The sequence below is a fragment of the Oncorhynchus clarkii genome, chromosome 4, assembly GCF_045791955.1.
Source record: "Oncorhynchus clarkii lewisi isolate Uvic-CL-2024 chromosome 4, UVic_Ocla_1.0, whole genome shotgun sequence".
NCBI lineage: Eukaryota > Metazoa > Chordata > Actinopteri > Salmoniformes > Salmonidae > Oncorhynchus > Oncorhynchus clarkii.
Window position 1 is genome coordinate 9076276 of NC_092150.1, and position 20969 is coordinate 9097244.

Genomic DNA, 20969 nt, shown 5'->3' on the forward strand with positions numbered 1-20969 from the left:
TCATTCTCCTGTAGGTCAGTGATTTGCTGGGCGAAGCGGCCCCCGAGCAGCGGGCCACACTCACTGTGTCCTGCCGAGCGGAGGTGGGTTGGAGCTCCCTGGGTCAGCAGCAGCACTTACGGGAGTTCCTTGAGTACAGACTGAACCCTGAGCCTGTGCTCCCCAAGATGGAGGGAGTCACAGAGTTCACGGAGTACATCTCCGAGACGGTAGACGTGCCTTCGCCCTTTGACCTCCTGGAGCCGCCCACATCTGGAGGCTTCCTGAAACTGTCCAGGCCCTGCTGCTATGTCTTCCCTGGGGGGAGGGGCGACTCGGCCCTGTTTGCGGTCAATGGCTTCAACATCCTAGTGGATGGAGGCTCTGAAAGGAAATCATGCTTCTGGAAGTTGGTCAGACACTTGGACCGCATCGACTCGATTTTACTCACTCACATTGGCGCAGACAATCTGCCAGGCATCAACGGGCTTCTTCAAAGGAAAATAGCAGAGCAGGAGGAGGAACAGTCACAAGGCTCTGCTAGCTACAGCGACTGGATGAAGAACCTGATCTCTCCAGAGCTTGGTGTGATCTTCTTCAATGTACCCGAGAAGCTACGTATGCCAGAATCAAACCTAAAGGTCAAGCGTAGCATCGAGGAGGCCTCACTCACGTTGCAGTACCTCAACAAACTGGGAATCAAGCCGGAGCCTCTCTGTAGACTGGTCAGTAACCCTATTGAGCCTTTAACTCTTTTCCATAAGATGGGAGTGGGCAAGTTAGACATGTATGTTCTGAACCCCGTCAAGGACAGTAAGGAGATGCAGTTTCTCATGCAAAAGTGGGCGGGTAACAGCAAGGCCAAAACTGGCATTGTGCTCCCCAATGGAAAAGAGGGAGAAATATCCGTACCTTACCTGACGTCAGTTACAGCATTAGTCGTCTGGCTTCCTGCCAATCCTGCAGAAAAGATTGTCAGAGTGCTGTTCCCTGGAAACGCACCACAAAACAAAATCCTGGAGGGCCTGGAGAAATTAAAGCACCTTGACTTCTTGCGATACCCAGTAGCCACACAAAAAGACATTGCCTCAGGAGCTCCACCTGCTGTTGTAAAACAGACAAAGCTGAAGCAAAGGACAGACAGCAAAGAGAGTCTCAAATCATCTCCCAAGACTACCAAATCCCCAAAGAAAGAAGCAGACGATGAGGTTTCAGTGACCACAGAGGCAAAGAGTGACTCTGTGAAGGAAGGTAGGAAACTGGTAGAGAATGAAAAACCCACAAAAATACTAAAATCCAAGACTGATGGACCAGAAAATAAAAAACTTTTGAAGGAGAAATCCTTGAGAAAACACTCAAAGGAAAAGGCATCCAAGATGGATGAGAAAAAAGACAAGGAAAAGAAAGAGATCAAACATGTCAAGAAAGATGACGCAGCTAAAAAAGAAGACAAAAAAAAAGACCCCAAAGTTGACAAGAAAAAGGACACGTCCAAACCAGAGTTGAGAAAGATAACAAAACCTGACCTAAAACCCCTCACACCAGAGGTCAGAAAGACCCTGCACAGGGCAAAAGCGTCAAGTAAACCCAAAACCGACAAAAGCAAAGTCAAAACGGCCAAGGCAGAGCCTGCTGAACCCAAATCTGAGGAACTAGCAGCAGATACCATTCAGCCTGAGCCATTACAGAATGGGGCTGTTGAGGGCATGTCTGCTTCCTCCACTCCAGAGGATCTTACCAAGCCACCAGAGAGTGCAGTGGAGACACCAGCAGAAGAAAGCATGACCGAATCCCCTATCCAGGAGGAGGAGAAAGAACAGGAAACTGTCTCTCAAACTCCAACGGGCACAAAGTCACCTGAGAAGGGAGCAGCCACAGCAATGGGATTTGAGACTGAATCTCAAAGAAAAGAGGACAAATTAGAACAAGAGCATAAAGAAGAATTTAAAGCACAGGATGTGGATATCTATGAGGATGAGGGAGCTGCCATTGAGGACGATGAGGTGGAGGAAAAAGAAGGCCTGATAGCAGAGAGGAAAATGGTAGAGGAAGAGGAAGATATGGGGATAGGGGAGGAGGAAGAGGAAGGAGAAGATAACAGACTAGACAGGAAACATGAGGTGGAGGAAATGGAGAAAGCTGAAAAGCCCACAGCTATGGCTAAAGAGGAAAGCAGAAGGCCTTCATCCCAGGAGGAGGAAGAGGAAGATGAAGATGTTGTTGAAAAGGCCGAGCTGGAAGAGGTAGAAGACTTAGACGTGATAGCTGATGAAGAGGTCAAAGACAAACCTGAAGCGGGAGAGAAAGAAACATCGGCCAAGAACTGGGAAAGCAAAGCAGTCGAACAGACTGCTGGAGCCAAAGATGAGGATGAGGAAGATGAGGAAGGCTACATCTCAAATGTTGGAGGCGCTACAGCCGACATAGTATCAACACTGCAAGGAGCCGCTGCTGCCGAGCCCATCTCCTTCATTCAAGACGAAACCATTCCCGGTTACTCCGAAACTGAACAGACCATCTCGGATGAGGAGATTCACGAGGAGGCGGAAGACAGGATACCACACCTCCAATACGAAGTGGGTACATATGACATCTCTGTCCCAGATCAGACAGGCTCCTTGGACACCATCCACAGGATGAAGGAGATGCAAGCAGCAGCTATGGCTGATGTAACAGCCAAATGTTTCATGAGAGGACAGGAGCAAGTATCAGTATTCACTAACATCATGTCTGCTCCCTTGGCAGAGGAAGAACTTGTTTCCTCAGCCACATCCATCACGGAGTATGATAAATTGTCCTCCTTTCCTACCTCTATTGCAGAGGACCAATTGGTTACTCCCGTCACTACACCTCAGACTGAGGAAACGGGCAAAAGCTCACTGGTTAACGATACTGTTAACAGCGTTCCCCCGGCAATTCCAACCGAGGCCACACATGGGAAAGAACATTTCCACTCTGCTGGGACCATCTCACCAACATCCTCCTTGGAGGACGACAAGTGCTTAAAGTCACCTCCATCTGAGGAGTGCCTTCCTGTTGTCTCTGATGTGAAGACTGAGGTCATCAAGGCTCACGATGAAGAGGAAGAAGAAGAAGACCAAACTCCTAATGTTGACATTTCACGTGAAAAACTACAGGAGAGTTTTGCCTCTCCTCAAATGTTCCAGGATAGAGAAAGGGATGTGGAAAAGCTCCCTGCCTCTGAGTCTCGTGTCTACAAACCTGTTCAGGATTTGAAGCTGGATCAACCACCAGTTGATGAGGAGGTACAGCTCTTTAAGTCCAAAGAAGACATCTCAACGGCAGTGCCTCCAAAACCCCTTTCACCTCCACCCTCTTTCTCAAAGCCATTTAGGTCAGACTCAGTTACTTCAGAAGGTGAAGAGCGGTGCTTCAGTCCAGACGATAGCACTGTGAAAATGGCCTCTCCCACACAGTCTGGACCTCCCAGTGCAACCCACTCTCCTCTTCATCAGTCGCCTGTGGAAGAAAAGACCAAGGGCTTCCCAGGACTGGAGCATCAAACACAGGAGGACGTTCATGATTCAGCCACCAAAACAAACGATGAGGATGCGAAGAAAGATCAAGAAGATAATAAGGAAAAACTAGATGCTGACATCCAGAAAGAAAGTCAACGTGAGTCAGATGCACCACCATCTGGGGAGAAATCATTTGAACAAGACTTGGCGGTTACAAAAGTGGAAGAAAAAGATGGTCTCTCCGCTTCCACAGATGAGATCCAACTCAAACAGGAGACAACTCCTCTTCCCTCTGAGTCGGTCACAACGAAAGACGAAGTTTCCTTATTAGGAAAGGAATCTTTACGGGAAGACATTTCTAGTGGTGAGGCTATACTCGGACACAGTGATGAGGAAGACGATGATGACCATCAAGAGAAAGAATCCAAAGTGTGCAGTAAGGCTAAATTCCCAAAGGAGAAGGAGAGTAGCTTCTTAGATGATGACGACGGTGAGGATGATGATGATGATACTTCTGATGTAATACCCATAAAACAGGACATGAAGGAGAAAGAGACAGAAAAGCATGACACACACGAGGCTGAAACCACCAAAGAAGGTAAAGAAACAGAAAAGGTTGGTACCACTGAAGCTGAACCCATCAAGGAAGATACAGATTCGAAAGTGAAGGAAAAATGTGATATTCATGAAGTTGAACCCATCAAGGAAGATTCCAATGGGAAAGTGAAAGAAAAATATGTCATACTTGAAGCTGAACCCATCAAGGAAGATAAGAAAGTAACAGAAAAGGTTGGTGCTACTGAAGCTGAACCCATCAAGGAAGATAAGAAAGTAACAGAAAAGGTTGGTGCTACTGAAGCTGAACCCATCAAGGAAGATAAGAAAGTAACAGAAAAGGTTGGTGCTACTGAAGCTGAACCCATCAAGGAAGATAAGAAAGTAACAGAGAAGGTTGGTGCTGCTGAAGCTGAACCCATCAAGGAAGATAAGAAAGTAACAGAAAAGGTTGGTGCTACTGAAGCTGAATCCATCAAGGAAGGTAAAGATACTTGTGGGGCCGAGCTCATCAAGGAGAAGTGTGAACCTCTGAAAGAAGAGAAACAGAAAGAAATGGAGACTATATTAACTTCTAAAGATGAGCTAAGCTCTTGTATCTCTACCTCTAAAGTGGAGCCAGCCTCAGACTCCACCACAACACAACAAATAGTACAAGAGAAAGATACCTTTGTGGCTGAAGCCATGAAAGATGAGACGAAAGAAAAGGATACCTTTGACACTGAACCGATAAGAGAAGATAAAATAGAAAAAGAGCGAGATACCCTTGTCAGTGAACTGACGAAAGAAGAGCACAGAGAGAAAGAGAAGGGTGATACATGCATGGCTGAATCCACCCAGGGGGAGAATAAAGAAAATTATAATTATTTTGAGATTGAAGTCAGTCAGGAAGAGAACATGGAGAAAGAGAAAGATGATACTCATGTGGCTGATGTCAGTAAAGAACGGAAGATGGAAAATGAGCAAGAGAAAGAAGATACTAGTGATTTCGAAGACGTCAAAGATGAGAATGATAGAGATGAACGTCATGAAGCTGAACCCATCAGAGAGGAAAGCGAGAAAGATAGAGATGAACGTTATGAAGCTGAACCCATCAGAGAGGAAAGCAAGAAAGATAGAGATGAACATTATGAAGCTGAACCCATCAAAGGAGAGGAAAGCGAGAAAGATAGAGATGAACGTTATGAAGATGAACCCATCAAAGGAGAGGAAAGCGAGAAAGATAGAGATGAACGTTATGAAGCTGAACCTATCAGAGAGGAAAACGAGAAAGATAGAGATGAACGTTATGAAGCTGAACCCATCAAAGGAGAGGAAAGAGAGAAAGATAGAGATGAACGTTATGAAGCTGAACCCATCAAAGGAGAGGAAAGCGAGAAAGATAGAGATGAACGTTATGAAGCTGAACCCATCAAAGGAGAGGAAAGCGAGAAAGATAGAGATGAACGTTATGAAGCTGAACCCATCAAAGGAGAGGAAAGCGAGAAAGATAGAGATGAACGTTATGAAGCTGAACCCATCAAAGGAGAGGAAAGAGCAAAAGAAAATGAAACAGCTGACAAAGTCAAAGATGAGAAGAACAAGGAAGAGACAGAAAAAGATGATTCTCATGAGATTGAACCTGCTAAAGAGGAGGAAGAGGAGATGCAAGAGAAAGATTTACGAGAGGCCTTACAGCGCACCACACAGACAAGAACGGTAGAGAAACTAGAGGTGACGTCTGCGACGAAGCTTGAGTCTACATTTCAGGTTCAGTACTCAGATGGAGATGAGGAGGAGGAAGAGGAAGAGGAAGAGGAATCCATTTGTATGGCTGGTGCAGGCTCAAGACCTTTATCAGTGGAACCTAGACAATCAGAGCACGACATCGTGTCTCAACATCTGCTCTCAACTCAGCCATCAGAGAATGTGCTTAGTGACCAAACGGAGGACCGCCACTCTGAACAGACCACTGGGCTTGCGTCTTCATTCCCGAAACGGGACGCCTCTCTTGATAAAGACATCAAAGAGCAGCATAAAGAAGGACAACATAGACTCTCCCCTGAACTAGATAAGGACACCAGGACAACTGAGACCACATCAGGACCCCATCTCAGCCAAGAGCCCACCATTGGTTTCCCTACCATGAAAGAGGATCCAGTCTCTGCTATCTCTACCACTAAAAAAGAACCAGTCTCAGACTCCATCACTACAGACAGCCAGGCTATAAGTTCAACACTATCAAGCACCGATAGCCAGGCTATAACTTTAGCACTATCAAGCACCGATAGCCAGGCTGTAAGTTTAGCACTATCAAGCACCGATAGCCAGGCTGTAAGTTTAGCATCAAGCACCGATAGCCAGGCTGTAAGTTCAGCACTATCAAGCACCGATAGCCAGGCTATAAGTTTAGCACTATCAAGCACCGATAGCCAGGCTGTAAGTTCAACACTATCAAGCATCGATAACCAGGCTATAAGTTCAACACTATCAAGCACCGATAACCAGGCTATAAGTTCAACACTATCAAGCACCGATAACCAGGCTATAAGTTCAACACTATCAAGCACCGATAGCCAGGCTATCAGTTCAACACTATCAAGCACTGATAGCCAGGCTATAAGTTCAGCACTATCAAGCACCGATAGCCAGGCTGTAAATTCAACACTATCAAGCACCGATAACCAGGCTATAAGTTCAACACTATCAAGCACTGATAGCCAGGCTATAAGTTCAACACTATCAAGCACCGATAGCCAGGCTATAAGTTCAACACTATCAAGCACTGACAGCCAGGCTAAAAGTTCAACACTATCAAGCGCTGACAGCCAGGCTGTAAGTTCAACACTATCAAGCGTTGACAGCCAGGTTGTAAGTTCAACACTATCAAGCTCTGACAGCCAGGCTAAAAGTTCAACACTATCAAGCGCTGACAGCCAGGCTGTAAGTTCAACACTATCAAGCGCTGAAAGCCAGGCTGTAAGTTCAACACTATCAAGCGCTGACAGCCAGGCTGTAAGTTCAACACTATCAAGCGTTGACAGCCAGGCTGTAAGTTCAACACTATCAAGCGCTGACAGCCAGGCTGTAAGTTCAACACTATCAAGCGTTGACAGCCAGGCTGTAAGTTCCACTCTCTCGAGCACCGACAGCCAGGCTGTAAGTTCCACTCTCTCAAGCACCGATAGCCAGGCTGTAAGTTCCACTCTCTCAAGCACCGATAGCCAGGCTGTAAGTTCCACTCTCTCAAGCGTTGACAGCCAGGCTGTAAGTTCCACTCTCTCGAGCACCGACAGCCAGGCTGTAAGTTCCACTCTCTCGAGCACCGACAGCCAGGCTGTAAGTTCCACTCTCTCGAGCACCGACAGCCAGGCTGTAAGTTCCAGTCTCTCGAGCACCGACAGCCAGGCTGTAAGTTCCACTCTCTCGAGCACCGACAGCCAAGCTGTAAGTTCCACTCTCTCGAACACCGATAGCCAGGCTGTAAGTTCCACTCTCTCAAGCGTTGACAGCCAGGCTGTAAGTTCCACTCTCTCAAGCGTTGACAGCCAGGCTGTAAGTTCCACTCTCTCGAGCACCGACAGCCAGGCTGTAAGTTCCACTCTCTCGAGCACCGACAGCCAGGCTGTAAGTTCCACTCTCTCGAGCACCGACAGCCAGGCTGTAAGTTCCAGTCTCTCGAGCACCGACAGCCAGGCTGTAAGTTCCACTCTCTCGAGCACCGACAGCCAAGCTGTAAGTTCCACTCTCTCGAGCACCGATAGCCAGGCTGTAAGTTCCACTATCTCAAGCACCGATAGCCAGGCTGGTGTGGAGGAATCCCCCCAGCATGAAACACTGCTGCCTTCTATGACAACAAGCAAAGAAGCATCTAATATGGATGAAAAGGCGAAGCATGTTTCTCAAAAAGGAGAGGAGAAACCAGGCAAGGAAGCTGAGAGGGAATTGGAAACAGAGCGGGAAGTTGCTTCCCCGGGACACACACAACCTTGTTCATATTTTCTCTTGGATAAAGATTCTGCGAAGTTTCCGGAGGAAGTGGGCCACATTGATGCTACAAAAGCAGACAGTGGCTCTGAAAATGTGGAAGGTTTTGACAAAATGAGAACAGAGAAGGAGGCGATCGGTGTGAGCTTGCAAGAAGAAAATCAGGGCTTTGGCATGTCTAAGTATGAACCCTATGAAAAACCCATTTCGAAAGAAGAGGCATCAAACAATAAAGAAGACAGTGAGGTTTCTAGAGAGTTTGATCGGTCAGCACATATTGGCGTTGATGATAACAGGAGAACTAGGCAGGCAGACGCTGGTGCAGCTGAATTCGACTCAGAGGACGAGGAAAAAGAGGAACCGCTGTCATTCAGTAGCGTTGATTACACTCCCCCACGTTTCACAGAGAGCGAGAGAAGCCCCAGTTGTAGCCCAAGTGCCTTCCCTGAACACAATGACAAAGAGAAAGGTCAAGAAGAAGAGAGTGATAGGAAGGAGGGACATGCTACACCACACGTGGAAAACAGCTTTGCATATTCAGAGACTCAAGACAACAAAACCACCCCAGCAGAGCCATGCTCATTACCTTTCAATCTCAAAGAAGATAAACCTGAAAAAGTTGAGAAAGATGAAATGAAGGACGATGCCTGGTCGGCCCCTCAAACATCTACAGGAGAGACGGACAAGACTGGAGCATCTCCTAGTATAGAGGAGTATCTGCCAGTCCAGTCTGGCAGAAAGGAAACATCCTCTCTGTCATGGGGCCAATCCAACCTTGGTGCCCAAGCCTCAGCTATTGCCGTGCTTTTTGAAGACATCCCTGAGAAGCAGACAACAGAGAAGGAAAAAGATGAGCCAGTGAAAGACAAGTTGGATTCATCTGATAGTGAGCGAGGAGACTCTCCCTCTGGTCGCTACTCACCAGCGGAGAAAGACATGTTACATCGTCAAGTTTCGCCTAAGGAAAAGGAAAATCAGGCTACTGCTGCCCCCCTGGCCGCGTACTCAGGACATCTCATAGACGATAATGTTCTTGCATCTGAGTACACTCAAATTGGCAGCTCTATCACCAGTAAATCTACAATGGGCTATTCTGAGAGAGAAGACACCCCGGACAGTGTATATAAGAGGCTACTGGTGGTGGGAGAGGATTATGATGATGATGATGACGATGATGATGATGATGAAGATGAGGACGGTGAAGATGCGGAGGAAGAAGAAGAAGAAGCCAGTGATCTAGATGTGGAGAAGGGTGCAAGAGAGCAGTCTGAAAAAGAAATCTGTAAAACGACATCAGATGATACCACACCTTCTAAGCTTCTTGTTACAAAAGAAGAGGACAAGAAGGCCCTCTCACCCAAACCCAACCTCCTCAAAAAGGAGGAACCTACCCATTCAATGACCACAATCTGCCCTCCACTGGTAGATACTGCAGATTCCCTTTTGAAGAATGTAGTTGGTGCCTCGCCACTCCAGTCTGGCAGTTCCACTGCAATGGAACAAACAGGATCTGGAGGATATCCTTCTGAATCCTCAGAGTTTTCTGAGGACAGCCAGCTGGGGTTAAAGGAGGAGAGGTTTGACAGTCCTGACCTATCTCTGCCCACCAAGTCTAGTGAAGATAAACATTACAGTCAGGGAGACATTGCAGCTGAGAGGCAGAGAAGCCCAGATACCGCTAGTCGAAAACCAGAGGAAGCTCCTTCGTCTTACCTCCCATCTGCCTCAGCTTCTCTATCAACCAGCCACCAGTTACGAGAGGAGGTAGAGAGTCCCGTCACAGTGTCTAGTCCCCCCTACAAGACAGATTCTGAGGTTGCTTCCTTTGAGTATTCTTCATTCAAAGATGAAGAATCCTCAGTCAAGCACTCAATCCTCTCAACCTCAAGGGTAATACTAAAAGAGGAGAACCTAGAAGCCTCTGAAAAGCTTACCTCAACAACTACAACTACATTCAGTCTGACACAAGTCTCTCCATCTCCAGTCTTACCTACTCCAGCCAAAGACACTATTCAACAAGACACATCATCAAGCCATACAATGGACCAGGGTCAGACCTCTGATACCTTTCATAAACTTGAGGGCATTGTTGAAACCAAAACCATGTCTGCTGGGGCTTCAGAACCATTAAGTTCCCAGCTGTCCAAACCCGCTGAAATCATATCCACTTCAAGGGCTCTCTTTGATGTTTCCCCATTGCAAAGAGCCGACTCTCCTGACAGAGAATCCCAGGGCTCATTGGAGAGCAAAGAGTCCTACACTCTTCCATGCCGCATTGAATGCCAGAAGTCTTCAGTGACAGAGCAAAAAGAAGGCATGCTGTCCATAACTGAGACACACATGGCCACCATCGTCTCCAGTACAACCACAACAGTGACCCAATCTGATGTGGTGACAAAACCCCAGGAGTCATCTGAAGCCTCTTCCAATAGGCCTACTGAGGTTCGCACAAGTGCCCAAGAAGTCTTCAGTGAAGCAAGCAAAGCCTCTTGTGCCACCATGTCAGATCTACCTAAATCTGATCTGCTTAAATCTGATCAGAAAAAGGAGGAAGAAGAAGAAGAAGAAGAAGAAGAAGAGACAAAGAAAGAGAAAGATAAGATGGAAATGAAAGTGGAGGAGAAGAAAGAGAGCAAAGTAGAGACCCTAAAGGAGGACAAGGAAATGCCAGAGCAAAAGGATACGGAGGAGAAGAAAGAGATGGCTGGAGAGAAGGAAAAGGTAGAGGAAAAGCAATTGGAGGAGGAAGACGGGAAGAAGGAGGAGAAGAAAGACCAGACTGATGAGGAGAGTGAAAAGGAGAAGGAGAGGAAAGAGGGAGAGAAAGAGAAAGTAGAGGATAAAAAAGCAGAGAAACAGGAAGAGAAGACGTCTGAAAGGAGAAGGAGTAGCTTATCTGACTGGGAACTCCTACAAGGGCCGGGCGCATGCCCAAGCGCCCCTCCAGGCTATGAAGATGACAGGGAAGAGGAGGAGGAAGCATATGAAACGAAAGAAGCAGAAGAAGCAGAGGAAGAATATGGCGAAGAAGAATGCGTAGCTCCAGGCCAGCCCACCCCTCTGTCCACAGCAGAACATGTCCACCATACAAAGGCATCTGCCAAAACAGATGGAGTATCCAGTCGTCCCACTGACCTGCATATGGAGGCTACCTCCTCATCCCCCCCTAGCTACTCCTCATGTGAATACAAACACCGCAAAGGAGAAATCTCCCCATCCTTCATCAACCCCAGTCCACACGCCCTCTCCAGCGATGATGGCGAAGAGGACAAAGGGAGCGACCACTCTCTTGAGGGGGATGAAGACGACCGCGAGCAACACTCGGTCAAGAGGAGGTCTCACAAGCAGAAGCGACATCTCACTCAATGTGGAGCTACTGGAGCAGGGGAGGGGTCGCAACCAGTTTCCATGCCTCCTGGTGGCATGGCAACTGGACTCGGGGTGGTGCTAGCTGGAGAGGAGACGCCCCCCACATCAGTGAGCGACTCATTAGCTTCGCAGTCTGACTCAGACGTACCTCCAGAGACCGAGGAGTGCCCGTCGATTACAGCAGAGGGAAACCTGGACTCAGACGAAGATGCAGAACACCTGCCAGTGGACAAACTATCTGCATCTGCCACCGGAGGGGGCCATCAACCCCCCTCGCCCAGATCAGCTGCGAAGGCCCACGACCCCCTACCTGCCCCTATGAAGGACCCCCTCCCACACCCGCCACACCCTGACGTGTGCATGGTGGACCCAGAGGCCCTCTCTAACGACCAGAGCAGCACGGAGAAACTTCTCAAGAAGGATCACAAGACAACCAAGAGCCTGCGGAAGGGCCTGGGCAAGCCTAAGTCTGCGTCCCCAGCCCGGAAGGGGAAGAGGTCCACCACCCCTGTGAAGCAGACCTCCAAGGACTCCTCGCCTCGATCGGCCTCTCTGAGAAGGAGGGACACGGAAAGGAGCTCCATGCTGACGCAGAAGTCCGAGGGCCTGGGATCCAAAGGGGACCTACACGCTCCAGGGAAAGGCCTGGTGAACGGCGTCAAGAGCAATTTGGGTAAAAAATAAAGAAGGATGATATGACTCCATATTCAGTAGTAGAGGAAACTTGAAAAATGATAACAATGCAATAGGTTATAACCTTGAAGGAGAAAGGAAACACTTTAGGAAGTAAATCAGTTACAGCTTGCTGTTGTTCTAAATCCTAGTGTTTCCATTCCCCTTTAAATTTCAAAAATCAGCCCCCAAAGGCTTGATGACACACACTTCCCCATTCTAATTTACTCTTGATTTACATAGACATAGAAGTCTGAATGCCCCCCCCCCCCCCATTCAAACAGGGGAAAAGTCATTAGTCATTCTAAAGTCTAAAATCATTAGTCATTCTAAAGGCATTAGTCATTCTAAAGGCATTAGACATTCAAAAGTCTAAAGTCATTAGTCATTCTAAAGTCAATAGTCATTATAAAGGCTTTAGACATTCTAAAGTCTAAAATCATTTGTCATTCTAAAGTCATTAGTCATTCTAAAGGCATTAGTCATTCTAAAGTCTAAAATCATTAGTCATTCTAAAGTCATTAGTCATTCAAAAGTCTAAAGTCATTAGTCATTCTAAAGTCATTAGTCATTCTAAAGGCATTAGTCATTCTAAAGGCATTAGACATTCTAAAGGCATTAGACATTCTAAAGTCATTAGACATTCTAAAATCATTGGTCATTTCAAAGGCATTAGACATTCTAAAGTCATTAGTCATTCTAAAGTCAGTAGAGACTTCTTCAATTTTACAATATGGTCCCTCCTCCTTCAGGTACCAACTCCCAGAAATCTAGTTCAGCCGTCCCCCCTGGGCCTCCAATCTATGTGGACCTGGCCTACGTGCCCAACCACTGCAGTGCCAAGAATGTGGACCAGGAGTTCTTCAAGCGGGTGCGTGCTGCGTACTACGTGGTGAGCGGCAACGACCCGGCCGGTGGAGAGCCTAGTCGTGGTGTCCTGGATGCCCTTTTGGAAGGCAAGGCCACATGGGGCTCCAATCTACAGGTGCTTGCTCTATTTCTTTCCCTTAGTCTCTCTCTGTCTGCATACATGCAGGCTCCGCTGTTAAGTAAATGTTTGACTTTTCTCCACATTGTGAGTACATTCTGTTTGACTTTTTTTTTCTTCCACATTTCGTTTTTTTACGTTTTTCCTAAATTTGTTTGGACTTTTCCATTTAGCCTGTGTTTTCTCGCTGTGAAGACATTCTGCACCACTGCTAATCTCAGGATCCAGAGGGATATATTCAGAATCACTGATCTGAATCACTTGTAAAATGGACTTGGTAGTGTAAACAGATGCTTGACAATGCTTTAGACAATGTATGCCATTGTTTACAACCACTGAGACGGACATCATTATTTGAGCATTTAGATTGTGAATGTTACAATGTACACTACCGTTCAAAAGTTTGGGGTCACTTAGAAATGTCCTTGTTTTCCATGAAAACATACATGAAATGAATTACAAAATGAATAGGAAATATAGTCAAGATGTTGACAAGGTTATAAATAATGATTTTTAATTGAAATAATAATTGTGTCCTTCAAACTTTGCTTTTGTCAAAGAATCCTCCATTTGAAAAAAGTACAGCCTTGCAGACCTTTGGTTAGTTGTCAATTTGTTGAGGTAATCTGAAGAGATTTCACCCCATGCTTCCTGAAGCTCCTCCCACAAGTTGGATTGGCTTGATGGGCACTTCTTACGTAGCATACGGTCAAGCTCCTCCCACAAGTTGGATTGGCTTGATGGGCACTTCTTACGTAGCATACGGTCAAGCTGCTCCCACAGCAGCTCAATAGGGTTGAGATCCGGTGACTGTGCTGTCCACAGGGTATGGCATGGCGTTGCAAAATGGAGTGATAGCCTTCCTTCTTCAAGATCCCTTTTACCCTGTACAAATCTCCCACTTGACCACCACCAAAGACCTCCCACTTCTCTTTCTATTCTGGTTAGAACCAGTTTGTACTGTTCTGTGAAGGGAGTAGTAGACAACGTTGTACGAGATCTTTAGTTTCTTGTCACATGGAATAGCCTTCTTTCACAGAACAAGAATAGACTGATGAGATTCAGAAGAAGGTCTTTGTTTCTGACCATTTTGAGCCTGTAAAATCGAACCCACAAATGCTGATGCTTCAGATACTCAACTAGTCTAAAGAAAGCTTGTTTTATTGCTTCTTTAATCAGTACAACAGTTTTTAGCTGTGCTAACATAATTGAAAAAGGGTTCTCTAAGGATCAATTAGCCTTTTAAAATGATAAACTTGGATTAGCTAACACAACGTGCCATTGGAACACAGGAGTGATGGTTGCTGAAAGTGGGCCTCTACGCCTATGTAGATATTCCATAATAAACCAGCCGTTTCCAGCTACAATAGTCCTTTACAACATTAACAATGTCTACACTGTATTTCTGATCAATTTGATGTTATTTTGATGGCCACGAAAAAATACAAATAAAATATAATATATATATACCAATTGTGCAAGTTCTCCCACTTAAAAAGAGGAGAGAGGCCTGTAATTTTCATCATAGGTACACTTCAACTATGACAGACAAAATGAGAAAACAAAATCCAGAAAATCACATTGTAGGATTTTTAATTAATTTATTTACAAATTATGATATTTATTTATTTCAAAAACAAGGATATTTCTAAGTGACCCTTTTGAACAGTAGTGTAATTGTCAATGTTGTTCAATGTTCCAACCGGGAATATTGCAACAAAAACTGGTTGCAATAACATCAGCATGACAAATTTTGTGACATCATAGTCCAGTTGTTTACTGGGCGTACTGTAACATGACATTTTGTGACATCATAGTCCAGTTGTTTACTGGGTGTACTGTAACATCACATTTTGTGACATCATAGTCCAGTTGTTTACTGGGTGTACTGTAACATGACATTTTGTGACATCATAGTCCAGTTGTTTACTGGGCGTACTGTAACGTGACATTTTGTGACATCATAGTCCAGTTGTTTACTGGGTGTACTGTAACGTGACATTTTGTGACATCATAGTCCAGTTGTTTACTGGGCGTACTGTAACGTGACATTTTGTGACATCATAGTCCAGTTGTTTACTGGGTGTACTGTAACATGACATTTTGTGACATCACAGTCCAGTTGTTTACTGGGTGTACTGTAACGTGACATTTTGTGACATCACAGTCCAGTTGTTTACTGGGCGTACTGTAACGTGACATTTTGTGACATCATAGTCCAGTTGTTTACTGGGTGTACTGTAACGTGACATTTTGTGACATCATAGTCCAGTTGTTTACTGGGTGTACTGTAACGTGACATTTTGTGACATCATAGTCCAGTTGTTTACTGGGTGTACTGTAACGTGACATTTTGTGACATCATAGTCCAGTTGTTTACTGGGTGTACTGTAACGTGACATTTTGTGACATCATAGTCCAGTTGTTTACTGGGCGTACTGTAACGTGACATTTTGTGACATCATAGTCCAGTTGTTTACTGGGTGTACTGTAACATGACATTTTGTGACATCACAGTCCAGTTGTTTACTGGGTGTACTGTAACATGACATTTTGTGACATCACAGTCCAGTTGTTTACTGGGTGTACTGTAACATGACATTTTGTGACATCACAGTCCAGTTGTTTACTGGGTGTACTGTAACATGACATTTTGTGACATCACAGTCCAGTTGTTTACTGGGTGTACTGTAACATGACATTTTGTGACATCACAGTCCAGTTGTTTACTGGGTGTACTGTAACATGACATTTTGTGACATCACAGTCCAGTTGTTTACTGGGTGTACTGTAACATGACATTTTGTGACATCACAGTCCAGTTGTTTACTGGGTGTACTGTAACATGACATTTTGTGACATCATAGTCCAGTTGTTTACTGGGCGTACTGTAACATGACATTTTGTGACATCACAGTCCAGTTGTTTACTGGGTGTACTGTAACATGACATTTTGTGACATCACAGTCCAGTTGTTTACTGGGTGTACTGTAACATGACATTTTGTGACATCACAGTCCAGTTGTTTACTGGGTGTACTGTAACATGACATTTTGTGACATCACAGTCCAGTTGTTTACTGGGTGTACTGTAACATGACATTTTGTGACATCACAGTCCAGTTGTTTACTGGGTGTACTGTAACATGACATTTTGTGACATCATAGTCCAGTTGTTTACTGGGTGTACTGTAACATGACATTTTGTGACATCATAGTCCAGTTGTTTACTGGGTGTACTGTAACATGACATTTTGTGACATCATAGTCCAATTGTTTACTGGGCGTACTGTAACATGACATTTTGTGACATCACAGTCCAGTTGTTTACTGGGTGTACTGTAACATGACATTTTGTGACATCACAGTCCAGTTGTTTACTGGGTGTACTGTAACATGACATTTTGTGACATCATAGTCCAGTTGTTTACTGGGCGTACTGTAACATGACATTTTGTGACATCACAGTCCAGTTGTTTACTGGGTGTACTGTAACATGACATTTTGTGACATCATAGTCCAGTTGTTTACTGGGTGTACTGTAACATGACATTTTGTGACATCATAGTCCAGTTGTTTACTGGGCGTACTGTAACATGACATTTTGTGACATCACAGTCCAGTTGTTTACTGGGTGTACTGTAACATGACATTTTGTGACATCATAGTCCAGTTGTTTACTGGGCGTACTGTAACATGACATTTTGTGACATCATAGTCCAGTTGTTTACTGGGTGTACTGTAACATGACATTTTGTGACATCACAGTCCAGTTGTTTACTGGGCGTTCTGTAACATGACATTTTGTGACATCACAGTCCAGTTGTTTACTGGGTGTACTGTAACATGACATTTTGTGACATCATAGTCCAGTTGTTTACTGGGTGTACTGTAACATGACATTTTGTGACATCACAGTCCAGTTGTTTACTGGGTGTACTGTAACATGACATTTTGTGACATCATAGTCCAGTTGTTTACTGGGCGTACTGTAACATGACATTTTGTGACATCACAGTCCAGTTGTTTACTGGGTGTACTGTAACATGACATTTTGTGACATCATAGTCCAGTTGTTTACTGGGCGTACTGTAACATGACATTTTGTGACATCACAGTCCAGTTGTTTACTGGGTGTACTGTAACATGACATTTTGTGACATCATAGTCCAGTTGTTTACTGGGCGTTCTGTAACATGACATTTTGTGACATCACAGTCCAGTTGTTTACTGGGTGTACTGTAACATGACATTTTGTGACATCATAGTCCAGTTGTTTACTGGGTGTACTGTAACATGACATTTTGTGACATCACAGTCCAGTTGTTTACTGGGCGTACTGTAACATGACATTTTGTGACATCATAGTCCAGTTGTTTACTGGGTGTACTGTAACATGACATTTTGTGACATCACAGTCCAGTTGTTTACTGGGCGTACTGTAACATGACATTTTGTGACATCACAGTCCAGTTGTTTACTGGGTGTACTGTAACATGACATTTTGTGACATCACAGTCCAGTTGTTTACTGGGTGTACTGTAACATTACATTTTGTGACATCACAGTCCAGTTGTTTACTGGGTGTACTGTAACATGACATTTTGTGACATCACAGTCCAGTTGTTTACTGGGTGTACTGTAACATGACATTTTGGAAAACGTTAATTTAGCACCCGACAAAAAAACACACGTCTTAATCAGACGCCAGACGTCTTAAAAATAAATTTCCTGGTTCGTTATAAATCTTCTTATGACACATTATTTACCAGAAAAAAAAGGATGTTTTATGACGTTAAATGCTGCCTGATTTTGCCAGCTCGGCTGATTGCTTGATCAATGTATTGGTGAATTTGACTTGATACATGTCCTCCATCTCTAACCTAGGTGACTCTGATCCCTACTCATGACACGGAGGTGACACGGGACTGGTACCAGCAGACGCACGAGAAACAGCAGGACCTGAACATCATGGTCTTGGCCAGTAGCAGCACAGTGGTCATGCAGGATGAGTCCTTCCCTGCCTGCAAGATTGAGTTCTAAATTCTGCATCCGTTGCTATGTTACCTTCCTCTTCCTCATCCGTGCTACTCTTTATCCTCCCATATGTAAGACTCCATTGCATTTGCTGTCGTCTTCGGCATGTGCACTGGCTTCAAACTGGTCAATGTTATCTGATAACAGCCAGCTACGGTATGTCAGGCAGAAACATAGCTAAAGTACAGGGTACATGGTAGCTGTACAAAGGTGTGATGTATATTTGTTTCAATTATGCTTTCCATTTAAACAACATACTTGCACGATAAAAACATCTCTTTATTAGATTCGGTCTTAAACAATATTGTTTTTTTTTTTCCTTCACATATAACCTCTCCAACGTGCACATATTGTGATCACATCATCTGTGATGAGGATAATTCTCAAAAGTTATTTCAGCTTTCAAATCACTGTACTGCACCTCAAATCCACATCTAAATGGACAACACTTTCCAACTAAAAGTGCTATCTTTACAATGTATCGATTGGTCTCGCGTTGTTGGGGCATCTAGTGCCTAATGCTCCATTAAGATTGTCCACAGTTATGTCACATTCAACATGTGAAACTTCAACCCTCTTACTTATTGTCTTAAACTCAACAGAGAAATACAAAATGAAAATAAAATGTATAAATTGCTTATCCAAAGGGCCAAAGTAAGTGCCAAAACAGTCTTGAGGTAAGACAGGGGCTGTGTCCCAAATCTGGCTTGCCTACTACTTCCCTAAACAGTATACTGCGTAATAATTGAACTACATACTACAATGTACTTAGTAAACAAAAATTATGCAGCAAGCAACAAATATCAACATGATGCGAAGGCATCAAACATGTTGTCGCACTTGTTCCCCCGTCATCTGTTCATTGTTTTTGTAAAGCACATCTGATTATCAGCTGGTGTCGAACCAGCGCGGGTGTGAAAAAAACCCAGATTCACTTCCTCAATAGTGTGTAGTAAATTCTACCAGAGGAACAGCCTAAATAAGTAGGACATCTAGGCATTTCATGAATACTTGATTATCGAAATTTCACATACTCAAACGGCCTACTATTTAGGATGCAAGTATGGATATTCGGACACGGGCAGTTTTTAACGCTCTGCAAAATAAGTCGAAAACCGTTACGAGATGAACAGTTACTTGATCTCGCTTGTACGCAGACTACGCACAATGTTGTATAATGGTAGTAGCTTAGTAAGTATCCTAAATTGAGGCTTTGTTTTCGATATATAAGACATTACTCCTGTTCGGAGATATTACGTAAGATGCAGCTCTAGATGCTGTACCATTTGACTTTCTCAGTACTCTTAACTACGTCAACTGGTGTTACAGAGGACTATTACCACATGGCTTGTCGTGAAGCTTTAGGAGGGGCCTGAAAGTGCCACTTTCAGTTTAAATAACTAGCTAGCTTTTATGAATGATTTTTCCTCAGTAGCTGAAGCATGATTCTTGCATTTAGCTCAGACTCCTGCCTCGAGGAAGTAGAGTTTTTTTTTATTTGCCCGTGTGTCTAGTCCTTGCAGTCTCCAAGTAGGGAGTAGCCTATAAACATGTTCCAATACCTTACCGTTTGGCTGTGTGTTTGCTAAAATGAACATTACACTGTAGGCACCGGGCAAAGAGATGGTTCTCTTGTATTTGCTATATTTGTGCTGGATATAATGGTTCTTTATCAATATGTGAAGCAGTGGAGGCTGCTGAGGGGAGGGACGGCTCATAATAATGGTCGGAACAGAGTGAATGGAATGGCATCAAACACCTGGAAACAATGGAAACCATGGAAACAATGTGTTTGATGTATTTAATAACATTCCACTGATTCCGCTCCAGTCGTCACCACGAGCCAGTCGTCCTGTGATCTGAAGCCATTATCATGGTCTTTGTTGGTATGTTGATATGTTGATACATGGAGAGATTGTGTTATAACACATTAGAGGAGGATGTTTAAATGAATGCAGCTGACTGGTTAAGACAGAGGCAACCGAGATGAATGTATTACGTTTGATGTTTTCTCCCGTTTTCAGTTCAATTATACCGTCTGTATGAAACTATTTAATGAATTGATGGAAACTGCATCGATTTTCCATGGCGAATGTAGCCATTAGAGTCTACTGGAAACAATGGAAACCATGGAAACAATGTGTTTGATGTATTTGAATGTAGCCATTAGAGTCTACTCCGTCCCACTAAGACAGGGTTGTGTGGAGGTTGTGGGGGGGGGGGGGGGGGGGGGGGGGTTCATGACTGCGGTGGTAGACAATCGCTCTCATGTGCCTTCTGGTTGGGGTATATTGGTCAAGTGAGAAGGGTTACTTTTTTAGTAGGCATTGTGGAGAGGGGAACCTGGATCCAGGGATAACACAAGAAACTGTGGAGAGGGGAACCTGGATCCAGGGATAACACAAGAAATGGTGGAGAGGGGAACTTGGATCAAGGGATAACACAATAAACTGTGGAGAGGGGAACCTGGATCCAGGGATAACACAAGAAACTGTGGAGAGGGGAACCTGGATCCAGGGATAACACAAGAAATGGTGGAGAGGGGAACTTGGATCAAGGGATAACACAAGAAACTGTGGAGAGGGGAACCTGGATCCAGGGATAACACAAGGAACTGAAGAGAGGGGAACCTGGATCCAGGGATAACACAAGGTACTGAAGAGAGGGGAACCTGGATCCAGGGATAACACAAGAAATGGAGGAGAGGGGGACCTGGATCCAGGGATAACACAAGGAACTGTGGAGAGGGGAACCTGGATCCAGGGATAACACAAGGAACTGTAGAGAGGGGGACCTGGATCCAGGGATAACACAAGAAACTGTGGAGAGGAACCTGGATCCAGGGATAACACAAGGAACTGTGGAGAGAGGAACCTGGATCCAGGGATAACACAAGAAACTGTAGAGAGGGGGACCTGGATCCAG

General features: G+C 44.7%; 1 protein-coding gene across 1 annotated transcript in view; it reads left to right on the forward strand.

The window, feature by feature from the left end:
- LOC139407486 (microtubule-associated protein futsch-like) overlaps positions 1–20251 on the forward strand; it is a 93461-nt gene extending 73210 nt beyond the window's left edge. The window contains exons 5-7 of the mRNA XM_071151282.1: positions 15–12021; positions 12773–13005; positions 17895–20251. Coding sequence (XP_071007383.1) covers positions 15–12021; positions 12773–13005; positions 17895–18050 — 12396 coding nt within the window. The 3' untranslated portion in view covers positions 18051–20251. The remainder of the gene's footprint in view (positions 1–14; positions 12022–12772; positions 13006–17894) is intronic.
- The last annotated feature ends 718 nt before the right edge of the window (positions 20252–20969 follow it).